The sequence below is a fragment of the Electrona antarctica genome (genome assembly GCF_951216825.1).
Source record: "Electrona antarctica genome assembly, chromosome: 5".
In the NCBI taxonomy this organism is placed as follows: domain Eukaryota; kingdom Metazoa; phylum Chordata; class Actinopteri; order Myctophiformes; family Myctophidae; genus Electrona; species Electrona antarctica.
This window is the reverse complement of record NC_136810.1, coordinates 5572295-5585597: the sequence shown is the minus strand read 5'-3', so window position 1 is coordinate 5585597 and position 13303 is coordinate 5572295. Positions and strand designations below refer to the sequence as shown.

Below are 13303 nucleotides of genomic sequence, written 5' to 3'. Positions count from 1 at the left end.
CAAAGTGTGTCACGACTCTTCTACAGCTCTGGGACAGCAGAGATGAAACATGTCCCTTATGTGATGTCCCTTATGTGACTGGGTACAGTAGACTGACAGGAAATGGGGAGAAAGAGAAGGGGAGTGAGTGACATGCAGCAAAAGTCGTCTGGATCGGGATTCGAACCCGCGACACACTGTCAGGCTGGACTAGCAGCCTATGGTGCGACGCAATTAAGATGTATTTTCCAGGCTAGGCCATGGAGCTGGCCTGCACGGCTCTGAATCAGGGTCTGGTGATGCTGTAGAAAGGCAGGGTTTTCTTGGTTGGAAATTGAACCGGCCCATCTCAAAAAACGGCTGTACTCAAAGTGCTTTCAGACTGAATAATATATTTTGCCAGGGACTGCCATATAGGATTTTGTATTGTTAAAACTAGACCGGTGCCGGCCTACTCACCCAATTATGCAATGTTTTATTTATGCCCATATATATGCAGATGTCTGTGTCAGGCATGCCCTGTGGGGATCTGCAGTGTTTTCCATCTCTTTTTGGACCCATCTGTCGGATTTTCGGTTCTGGACAAGCAGATCTCCATATGTCTATGTATAGGTCGTAATGTTTAGATTAAGGTTCTGGACAACCGCTCATGTGACCGACTCGATGCCGTGTACTGAACTCCCTCGGGGGTCGTTGGCGATGCTCGGTTGAAGTCGGTCGGATGGACGGTTATAAATTATTATAACTCATTTAGCCTTATATTAGAAGCTGTTGGACAGACACACGTATGTTATTAGAGCTTTGTTGGAGTCAATAGACCGCTGAATCCGTTGCCCTCATGAACGCCAGCTCTCAAGGGTTCAAATCCGCCTCTTGACGTGGTGGTGTGCCCTGCTGTCTTGTGTCTTCCACATTTATATTAAAACATAATAAGCTAGAGAAGGGCCCTTCTCAGAGCACAGATCTCAAGGCCTATATCGACCTGGCAGAGATAATTAACAGATCAAACCATATCATCTTACACGTATGCCTACTATAATTGACTCCTCATGACTCTGGGGTATTAGTGTTCAAATCATAATACACGTCAAATCACACCAGTGAGGTGGACTAACTAAGACAGTATGTTCAATGTTTAATGCAGATGTTCTGAAGCAGTGGAAATCTCTCTCTCATAGCATGTAGTCGAAGTCGAATTTTAGTTGGAATATTTTACTGAATTCCAAATGCTACTCACAGTAACATGACAGGGAAAAGCTAGAAATCGAAGGACATGTCATATTTAATCCAGTCCACTAATTATTTCATTTTAAACCGCTAAAAAGTGGTTGTGCTATCCTTGTACACAGACAATGTTAATTATGAATGAACGCTTGATAGACAATGGTGTTTTTTTTTCAGTCATTCAAATATTGGCAGGCTCATTTTCTCTCCACAAAGCAACTAATCTTAGCATGTAATAGGCAATTTACGGGCAGGTTTTGTGAACAAATATAGAATGAAATAGCTTGTTTGCTCGGCCTTGTTCATTTATTTATGGAGGATGGATAATTTGATGTCTAGAAGAATGGCTTCATTGCCACTAAAAGTAAAAAACAAAAGGTACAAAACAAGGTATTGTGATCAAAATATACTTAAGAAATATTCATTATGCAGAATGGTCAGTTTCACAATCATAGTACTGGATTGTAATTAGTAATGCATTCATGTGTTCATCACTTACAGCTGGTAACGGTGATGGTGATTTTAATTGCTTTATGTAGTCCAGTAATTAAAGAACAAAACTCCTCTCAGGTTGGACAAAATTGCTTTATTTTGTTTCTCAACTGTTTATGACAGGACATTAGCTCTACTAGCCAGGATAAAATAATCTACCCTAATCCGCTCACTGCAAATTTATTTACTAAATAAAGCTGTGCATTTAGTCTTTATTGTCCCCGTGGGGTATTTGTTTTCACAGCCTGTTCGACATAGAAAGACATACGGAACAGTATAGCATACAGCCTGACATACAGCCAAGACAATACATATCTACAAATGCATTCATACTTCCTAACACCCAAGTGTTGTGCCCTTGAAAACTATTCTTGAAAACTTGTTTGAATATGTTCACCTACTGTATAATGCTGCATAACTGTGTTCGGCTGTGGCTCAGGAGGTAGAGCAGGTCGTCCAAAGATCCATGGATTGGCTTAAGTGTCCTTAGGCAAGACACTGAACCCCCGCATTGCCTCCAGTGGTTGCCACCATTGGTGTGTGAATGTGGGAAGTGAGGACGCTGACGTTGACTGTTCGCCGCTTCACCTCCCAATGTATGAATACATGGACCATTGTAAGCGCTTTGAGTAGGCACGTACTCCATAGAAAAGCACCATAACATGCAATCCATTATTATTATTATTATAACTGCTGATAATGATGTCATCAAAAATGGCCAAACGATGGCTAATATATATATCGGCCAAACAGATTATGTTGGTCTGGCTCTGGATAGAAGTAAAGTAAGAGTACTAGTGCAAATGTGTTCTTAAGTACAGTACTTGAGTAAATGTACTCTCCTCCACTGTTTTCCAGGTGAGATCGTGACGGCCAGGCGGTTCGACAGGGAGCGCCAGAGGGAGTACTCCATCACCGTAACGGCCACCGACTGGGCGGAGGAGCCACTCATCGGTATCTGTCAGCTCCATGTCCAAATCCTGGACCAGAACGATAACAGCCCAAAGTTTGAGAACCTGCGCTATGAGTGTAAGTGCTGAACATAGAGTGTTCATTCATTTAAAGCTGCATTACGTGACCAATTTGTCCTACGCAGGGTCTGGAGCCTGGTGCCAACAGTCACTTGAAATAAAGCATCCCTTATTTGGAAATTGTTAACTAAAAGACATTTGAACCAAAGTAATACACTTTATAAAGCGCTTTTCAAAACAGAGTTACAAAGTGCTTTCCATTGGCATATAAAAAGGCAATACATCAGTTTAGAGGCACTTACTGGAATAAAACAATAGAAATAAAGCGTTACAGCAGTACACAGAAGAAATAAATAAACAATACAAATACAACAATTCCACATAATGAAGACAATACAAAAGTATGGAGGCCTGGCTGTGAACGCCCGGTCACCCATGGAGACTAGTTTGGTTTTCATGGGAGTCAGGAGACCCCTACCCACCGATCTGAGGGTGCGCGGGGGGGTTGTAGGGCTTTAGCATGGCAGAGATGTAGGTAGTAGGCATGTAACGATATATCGTATATCGATATATACCGATATTAATCCCGACGATATGAATCGATTCATTGAAATAAAAAAAACGTGTCTGTGCCCAGGTGATGATGGTCATGCTCATCAAGGAAGGCAATTATGTTTCTGCACTGTCAAAAGTAATGCTATACTTATTTTGCAATGTAGTTAAATAAAAAATGTGAAAAAAGCTCAGGGGGGAAGATACATTATATAAAATAAAAAAACTGTATTTTTTCTGGAAAATATATATTTTTTAAATATCGTGAAAAATCGTATCGTAAACCTCATATCGTGATACGAATCGTATCGTGAGTTGAGTGAATCGTTACATGCCTAGTAGGTAGGGGCCAGGCCTCGCACAGCTTCACGCATCAATAAAATGTTAAAATCAATTCTAAAATGTACTGGCAACCAATGAAGGGAGGCCAGTACAGTACAGGGGTGATGTCATGTGTGACACATATGACACACAACCAATGACACACGTCTTTCAACTTCAACCGCTCATACAGGATGTAACCATTGTAAACCCTCTAGAATTAAACTGGACCAACACCAAATGTATTTGCCAAAAATAGTAGATAAAGTAAAAAAACGCACCAGTGTGCAACCACATTAACGCTTGTTTTAACAATATCACCGTTACTTGATCTGCCTGACGTTTCTTGCAGTCCCGTTTTTCGTTGTCACTGTCACAAACATTGCTTGATCAGGGTGGGACAGTGTCTCTGCTCTGTAAAGTGTCTTTTTGTGAATTTGACACTTTAATAAAATCACATTGAATTAAAGCATATTTACCTCCTCACCTTTATCACCTACCAAAAGTGTGAGCCTATTCATGCAACTAATCGATAACAATATCGCGTTTGTGAGCTTCATCTCGCATAATCAGCCATTATCTCTCACATCGTTCATTATCTGATAGAGATTGATCTTCATGGCTGTCATCAGGTCTGGCAAAACTTTGCATTTGTGGAGATATAATTATAATTGAACCACCATGTCCTCCTGTCACTCTGCCTTCCAGACTTCCTCAGAGAAGACACTATGATCGGAACCAGTTTCCTGCGCGTGGCGGCCCACGATGACGACTTCGGTACCAACGCTGCCATCACGTACTCCATGTCCCTGCAGGACCAGCCCGAGTACCTGCGGGTCAACCCGGTCACCGGCTGGGTGTACGTTAACCAGCCCATATCACAGGTCAGTCCAGAGGTCAACCCTGTCACCGGCTGGGTGTACGTTAACCAGCCCATATCACAGGTCAGTCCAGAGGTCAACCCTGTCACCGGCTGGGTGTACGTTAACCAGCCCATATCACAGGTCAGTCCAGAGGGCTGGGTGTACGTTAACCAGCCCATATCACAGGTCAGTCCAGAGGGCTGGGTGTACGTTAACCAGCCCATATGACAGGTCAGTCCAGAGGGTCAACCCTGTCACCGGCTGGGTGTACGTTAACCAGCCCATATCACAGGTCAGTCCAGAGGGTCAACCCTGTCACCGGCTGGGTGTACGTTAACCAGCCCATATCACAGGTCAGTCCAGAGGGTCAACCCTGTCACCGGCTGGGTGTATGTTAACCAGCCCATATCACAGGTCAGTCCAGAGGGCTGGGTGTACGTTAACCAGCCCATATCACAGGTCAGTCCAGAGGGCTGGGTGTACGTTAACCAGCCCATATCACAGGTCAGTCCAGAGGGCTGGGTGTACGTTAACCAGCCCATATCACAGGTCAGTCCAGAGGTCAACCCTGTCACCGGCTGGGTGTACGTTAACCAGCCCATATCACAGGTCAGTCCAGAGGTCAACCCTGTCACCGGCTGGGTGTACGTTAACCAGCCCATATCACAGGTCAGTCCAGAGGTCAACCCTGTCACCGGCTGGGTGTACGTTAACCAGCCCATATCACAGGTCAGTCCAGAGGTCAACCCTGTCACCGGCTGGGTGTACGTTAACCAGCCCATATCACAGGTCAGTCCAGAGGTCAACCCTGTCACCGGCTGGGTGTACGTTAACCAGCCCATATCACAGGTCAGTCCAGAGGGCTGGGTGTACGTTAACCAGCCCATATCACAGGTCAGTCCAGAGGGCTGGGTGTACGTTAACCAGCCCATATGACAGGTCAGTCCAGAGGGTCAACCCTGTCACCGGCTGGGTGTACGTTAACCAGCCCATATCACAGGTCAGTCCAGAGGGTCAACCCTGTCACCGGCTGGGTGTACGTTAACCAGCCCATATCACAGGTCAGTCCAGAGGGTCAACCCTGTCACCGGCTGGGTGTACGTTAACCAGCCCATATCACAGGTCAATCCAGAGGGTCAACCCCGTCACCGGCTGGGTGTACGTTAACCAGCCCATATCACAGCTCAGTCCATCCAGAGGCTGGGTGTACGTTAACCAGCCCATATCACAGGTCAGTCCATCCAGAGGCTGGGTGTACGTTAACCAGCCCATATCACAGGTCAGTCCAGAGGGCTGGGTGTACGTTAACCAGCCCATATCACAGGTCAGTCCAGAGGGCTGGGTGTACGTTAACCAGCCCATATCACAGGTCAGTCCAGAGGTCAACCCTGTCACCGGCTGGGTGTACGTTAACCAGCCCATATCACAGGTCAGTCCAGAGGTCAACCCTGTCACCGGCTGGGTGTACGTTAACCAGCCCATATCACAGGTCAGTCCAGAGGTCAACCCTGTCACCGGCTGGGTGTACGTTAACCAGCCCATATCACAGGTCAGTCCAGAGGTCAAGGATTAACTATGATAACCCTAACCGGCGGCGGTGGCTCAGGGGTAGAGTGGCTGGATGGTAACCGTAAGGTTGCCAGTTCGAACCCGGGCTCCCCCAGAGCTCGTGTCGAAGTGTCCCTGAGCAAGACACTGAACCCCTAATTGCTCCCGATGTGCTGGTTGGTGCCTTGCATAGTTTCGGCCGCCATCGGTGTATGAATGTGTGTGTGAATGTGTGTGTGAATGGGTGAATGTAATGCACAATCGATGACAAGCGGCCGTGCACATGCTTATTAGTGGATTCTCTGCTCACAATGGGACAAACTAGGATGTTTAGAAGCTTATATAACTTTAATAAAAGATCCTGCTGATAATGATCCTCCTCTCGCGATCCCTCCATGTTGTGTTGTGAGCCCCTGACTAAAGGGCAGGATTGCATCACTTCCTGGTGGGCCAAGGGGTCGATCTTCTTCTTTGGTTTTTTGCGCATTTCACTGGCATCGTTAACCACCCACAGTGTCTGTCAAATGTTTCTGATTAATGCACCTTTATTAGAAGGATAAACTCGTTGAGATGCATCATCTTGTTTTCGAGGGGGTCCTTTTTGGATGCTGATATGTTAATCCTAGTCCTGATTACAGTACATATTTAAGATATTCATTATTAACCCACAATGTCCAATTACAATGTCTTCATTCTTGCATAATGGGGACATTTCATATTGTAGTTCTGAAACTGACATCATCATATGCCTGGAATGGACTAGATTTAACCTCTGAGCCATTCATAAATAGTAGTTGCGAACGCAGTGAGCATTTACTATGAGACCCAGCAGATCATGTCTGTGTGTCTGTGTGTGTGTGTGTGTGTGTGTTCCTAGTTCGAATCAGCCGTCCGACACGTTAAAATTACCACCGCTGAAGTGCCCTTGAACAAGGCATTGAACCACTACGATGACATGTGTTCTATGAGCAGGGCCTGGCTGGAAACAAGTTCTTGAGCTTAGCCCAGATACCCTGGGTAAATATAGATTTCATTTAATTTCATTTGTCACGCTGTAACACCACCCGCCCACCACCAGATGGCGCAGCTGTATCACACACAAAAACACACACACACATGCACACACGCACACACACACACACACACACACACACACACACACACACACACACACACACACACACACACACACACAACTTAACTTAAAACAAAACTTAACTTAAAAAAAACTTAACTTAAAAAACAAAAGTTAAAAAGAAAAACGTTAAAAAAAACTTAACTTAAAAAAAAAAGTTAAAAAGAAAAAACTTTAAAAAAAAAGTTAAAAAGAAAACTTTAAAAAAAACTTAACTTAAAAAAAATCTTAAACAAAAAAAATCTTAAACAAAAAAAATAGAACTTAAAAAAACCCTTAAAGTACGTAATTTATTCTAATTGTTGTTATTGCAATTTACGAGCTGCGTTCGCTTCCCGCGTTCGCGCGTCTTACTTGTAATATCAACATGACCAGGTTAGCATACTGATAGTCATTAGCTACGGTATATGCATGCATGGAATGGAATGCATTAAATTGCATCCAGGGTACAGTACAGTACAGTACAGTACAGGGTACAATTTACAATTACAATTTAGGCATTTAGCAGACACTCTTAATCCTTCTTGCTTACTTACTTAGAGTAAGCAAGAACAAAAAAACATGGTAATACTGTACAATACATCATCAAATACATAGAAATAGTCATCATGAATGTTTGTAGGGTCCCACTCCGATCAGACTTGCAAGATATGGGGGTGCTATACCTTTGGTTGCTTTGAAGGCCAGCATCAGAGTTTTGTACTCTGTGTGGGCAGTGACCGGGAGCCAATGGAGGGTGTGGAGAAGGGGTGAGACATGAGAGAACTTTGGCTGGTTGAAGACCAAGCGAGCTGCGGCCTTTTGGATCAATTGGAGAGGCTTAAGTGTGCATGCCGGTAGGCCAGTAAGGATGGAGTACAGTACAGTACAGTACAGTACAGTACAGTACAGTACAGTACAGTACAGTACAGTACAGTACAGTACAGTACAGTACAGTACAGTACAGTACAGTACAGTACAAAACATATGGCCAGTAGTAACAGTGCTTATGCACATTTCTGGTGAATGAGGAAAGTGAGTGAATGAGGAAAGTGAACTATTTGGTCATTATTGTCTCCACCAGGCCGAAGGCATGGGGAGAGAGTATGTTTTGCACTCTGTATCCGTCCGTCCGTGTGTCTGTCCGTCCGTCCGTTACCAGCTAATCTCCGGCACCGTTGGCCCGATCCATGCCAAAGTTTGCACACTAGGGTTTAATATTTTCCCGGATTTGGCTCATTTTAATTCCCGGGAATTTGCGGACCTTTTCCCGGGCTCCCGCGGGAATTCCCGTCAGAAAAAAAAGAAAAAAAGTGCCCACCAAAATGCATTTATATGTATAGATACTTCATATGTTCAATAGAATAGTGATATTTTTTGGTTTAAAACGTTTTATTTGAACGAAATATGAACATATAGCCTACAATAAAAGTATTACATTAAAATATGAATAATGTTATAGGCCACTACGCTATTCAGAAAAAGGGACACAGGAGTTTGCACTAATGTGACTGTCGAAGCACGGGGAAAAAAACGACCTCCCGTCTTTCACATAGATAGGCTACCTTAGCCATGGTCTTTCACCCTTTGAGCATGCAGTGGGTCCCCTTCTCCGCTGCAGAGAATGTGATCATCCCGCTTAGTACTTTATGAAAAGTCCGATTGGGTGTTAAATTAGCCAGCACGTCCAGTGCACAGCACACTGATTATTAGAGAGCGAGAGAGAGAGAGGGAGAGAGAGAGAGAGAGAGAGAGGGGGGGGGGGGAGAGAGAGAGGGAGAGAGAGAGAGAGAGAGAGAGAGACGCTGCGTGCTGGTGGTTATTATAAAACAAATTGTAGCCTACTCATCTTTGTTTGTGTTCCGTTTCACGTTATTGCTGTACACATGCAGGCAAAAGCAAAAAGGGGTTTAGAAGTGACAATGTCCAGTCCATCACAGAGAAAGGAAACTCCTCGCTCCGTCCGTAATACACACAATTCTCACAGAGTGACTGATTAGGCTAATGATTGACAGGTGCAGCAGCTTTGGGAGCGTGCCTGAAGATGTCTGTCAGACATTCATATTTTGCTAAAGTGTATATAAACTCTGTAGGCCTATCTGATTAATTGCGGGAGGATGCAGGATTCGCGGGGTCCCACTGATTTCATCTTGACTGGCCGGCGGCCGTGCCTGCCCGCCCGCAGGTAGGCTATTTAAATACCGCCCGTGCCGCCAGCATTTACGTTGGGTCCCGCTGGCTCCAGTTCCCGTTGCAGGCTTGCAGCCCTCGAGTCAGTGTAATCCATAATTCCATATAAATATCATCAAACATGTTTGAAAATGATGGGAGGGTTCAGATTGGACATTTGATCACTCATAGATAAGGGGAAAGAACGCGCACTGTGTGAAACTCCGGGACAACGGGTCCCGAAGAAATTTCCGGGCGGGAAATTGCGTGCCCTATAACCGGGAGGCCCGAAATCCCGGGATCCCGGCATTAAACCCTATTGCACACACACTCCCTAGATGCCAACAATGAACCTCTGCCCCATATTTCCCAGAACGGCCTGTTATAGCGCCACCAGGAGGTTCCTACTAGGCTGAGGAATATGTCCCACCCTTTTCACCTTGGCTTGTTATAACACACACACACACACACACACACACACACACACACACACACACACACACACACACACACACACACACACATCATGAGTTGTTAACAGTGCGTTGATGGCCTAATTATTATTGCTGAATCTGAATAGAAGGTGCACGTCTAAAGTATTATTAGTATCCATTTACATATATCTTTTACCTTTAATGACATGAACACTAGTGTCCTTATTTTCAGGGGAAGATGTTCTGTAGGTCGACTATTTTTGGTGAAGTGATTTGGTGTAGAGGGAAAACAGGTGGGGGTGGTGGGGTCTGACTGGTGGGGGTGGGGGTCTGACTCTAGTATGGACTATGGACCCATGCAGGACTCTGGTCATCTATTTATATGATCATATTTAAATCATATTTCCTATTGAGGAATGTGGAAAGACCATTCTTTACAATTATGCATAAATATCTGGGCAAGAATGGCTTCTTGTATAATTTAGCACTAGCTGTGTGTGTCCTTTGTCCATTAAAGTGTTTCGCACTGAGATACTAGAAGTAGGTCACGTTGCATTGATTTATTGGACTGAATATAGTTTTCTGTCACTGTGTCATTAGTTTTTGTTGAGCTTTTGATGTTATTACAGTAAGCTGACAGTATGTGTTGTGGGTTTACAATATGCTGTGTGTATTTTAAGCCTGTGTGAAGGTTTATTTGCATTTGTAACATCCTTAAAACTGCACTGGCATAAAGAGGCGTTTTATATCTACAAAACAGGAACGTGTTTCTGCTGAGATTCATGTGATTTATGTTTTAGATAAATATTGTTTTGTATTATTGAGTTCATTATCTATATATTTGTTTACTGAGTGAGTGTACAACACTTTGGTTGGTTGATTGATTGATTGATTGATTGATTGATTGATTGATTATTATTAACATTTTGCAAAAAAAGGCACGGTGGCTCAGATTCATAGAAAAATAATGCTAAAATGATAACCCAAATATGCCCTCAGGTCTTCCATTAAAGTCCTGAGTTCAACGCTGTTGTTTTAAATGTGTTCTGTAAATAGTGGATTGGATATCTAATTTAAGTAAAACTACTACTACTACTACTAAGAATAATAATAATAATAATAATATTACTCATAATGCTAATAATGTCACCAACATTTACTTCCAATATCTCAACTACCAAAATGCATTGACTTGTGCTTTATGGATAGACCTAATTAAGACAGGGAGTCTTAAGTCTATCCATGAAGCACAAGATAAAATATGCAGGATGTGTCAAAACCTCTTAAAGATGATGGCTGAGACATACCGTACTGTAGAAACTAGCAAGTAGCAACACAGAGTCCTGCTGTGCAGTTTGGAAATAGTCATACATGTGAGCTGTAAGGAATACATTTCGTAATAACTTCTCGCAACAATTCCTCAAATAACAATCTCTCAATGCAGATACTGTGAAACGGTATCTGCCTGAGTAACAACAATACCGCAGCAGAGAAAAAACAAAACCATTTGAGCTTAAATTGCAATACTTTCTAGGAAATAGATAAATGATCCTGTGTTCCTTCCTTGGCAGAGGCGGCTACAGTATGTGTCTACAATGCTACGTCTTCTGTTTCATGGATAGACTCTATGTGTCTACAATGCTACGTCTTCTGTTTCATGGATAGACTTGCTTTATGATAAAATATGCAGGGTTGTCATCTTAAAGAGGTTTTGTCAACAGCTTAAATATGATGGATGACACATACTGTCAAAACTGTGTCACCTAGCTATATAGATTTCTGGTGCCGTTTTGAAATACCTGCCAAGTTGTTCATGTGATCTGTATGGAATAGATTTAGGGCCCTATCTTGCATCAGAGGCACTAAATCCGTAATTTGGGGATTTGGCATTGCGTAGTATACTAGTGTTCCCCTGTAAAAATTGCTATCTGCATAGGTGTGGTTTGGGCGTAATAATAATTAAACCAATCACCGTGCCACGGTGCCACATGCCATTGCCTTTATGAGAACACATTATCCATTACCCATTATTATGCCCAGTGATATCTTGATTCACACTATGGCCCATTGAAGAGCGACACGTCGCTGCCTTGAAATTAATTTATTTTTGATAGCTCCTTGCTATCCTATCTGATAGCAAGTAGCTCCTCCAATACCAATCCCAGAGTGCACTGGATGAGTGGATGAGAGGAGAAATCCGGTGACCGAAGGTCGCAGATAACTATGAAACCTTGTGTTTTTGTCACAACAATTCCCGTCACTCCGTCATGTCACCTAACTCCCCATTGGCCCAAATGTAGCAACTCTGACCTCTCTCTCATTGACACAACTCTTTGTATGTAGGCTACCATACATGTACAAATACAAATATATGATCAATACATACAAATGTTACACTGAATGATAATTTCATTTTAACCCTTTATTATAACGTTGTTACTATATTGGGACATTCGATTTACAGTGTTAGTTAGTTTATTTATTTCGGTCATTATTTATTTTTAAACAAAACTTTTTAAACCTACAAACAACTTCAACAAGGTGACTATTTGGCAGAAAAGGTACGGTATGGGCTGAAGCCAAAGTTTATTTTACCCACTTTTATTACCATTTAAAATTAAATACCACAGTAGCATAGCGGAAATGTCAGAACAGATGAAATAAAAAATAAACAACATTTCGTTTTACATTAGTTTCTTTGCCGTATTTATATTAATTTGAATATCTCTGATGTACTACTGGTGAGAGTGCAGATAAGCATTTGCATATCAGTGGAGTGAGTGGTGTTCAAACATTGGGTCCCGACACACGCCAACATCCACAATTACATTCTGTCTGCCATCTCATGCCTCTGTACCACCTGTCTCTTCTCACTATCCTGTCACAATTAACCAAAAAATAAAAAAAAAGTGAAGCTCTAGTTACATAATGTATGGAGATGACAGCGCAGGCAATGGGGAACTAATTAAACATTTTACTGACACCAAGGGGAATACAAAACGCGACAAATAGGACCAGATGACCGCATTCCGTAGCCCTGAATCTGTTTTGAGTGACTGTTGTAGAAGTTTAGCTACGTCCTGTCAAGTTAACCTACTTAGAATGTAGGAGCTTGCCCAATCAAATGCACAAAACTAACGCTCTATTTTGGGTAAACAGGCGACAGGACAAAGTGCAATGAACAGCAGGCAGAGTATCCACTGTAATGTGATGAAATGGGTTTGAAACTTTGAATAGATCAACTATTTCCGCTTGAGACCCAAAAGAGACATTCTGTATCTTCCAGGGACATAAAAAACACATTATGAATTCACCACTTACAGTGGCATCACATTGCATTGGATGTGTTGTGAGATTATAGATCTGCACAATCTTTCAAAAACTTGTTGAAAATATTTGGAAAAGGTTTTTTGTGTTTGTAAATGTAAAATATAAACGGGGTGTATATACTGTATAACGTATTTATTTCCCCAGGTTGAGGGATTCATATCAAAGTGAAACAGACAAGCATAACATAAAGTGGGTTCGTGTGACTTTGGTGTGCCAACCAAAGTGACAATAACATTATGGCGAATCCCCAAAATACAAAACTCGCAGCTGTGTCCCAGGAAATTGTCCTGGCATGCCCCGATTGCC

General features: G+C 42.8%; 1 protein-coding gene across 3 annotated transcripts in view; it reads left to right on the top strand.

Moving 5' to 3' along the window:
* Positions 1–13303, top strand: part of LOC306923648 (neural-cadherin-like) — a 424677-nt gene that overhangs the window by 195951 nt on the left and 215423 nt on the right. For 2 of the 3 annotated variants that reach the window (XM_079501859.1, XM_079501858.1), the window contains exons 10-12: positions 2554–2724; positions 4248–4375; positions 5204–5251. In XM_079501859.1, coding sequence (XP_079357985.1) covers positions 2554–2724; positions 4248–4375; positions 5204–5251 — 347 coding nt within the window. Of the gene's footprint in view, positions 1–2553; positions 2725–4247; positions 4424–5203; positions 5252–13303 lie in introns of all 3 variants that reach the window. The other variant, XM_079501857.1, reaches the window with a different exon arrangement.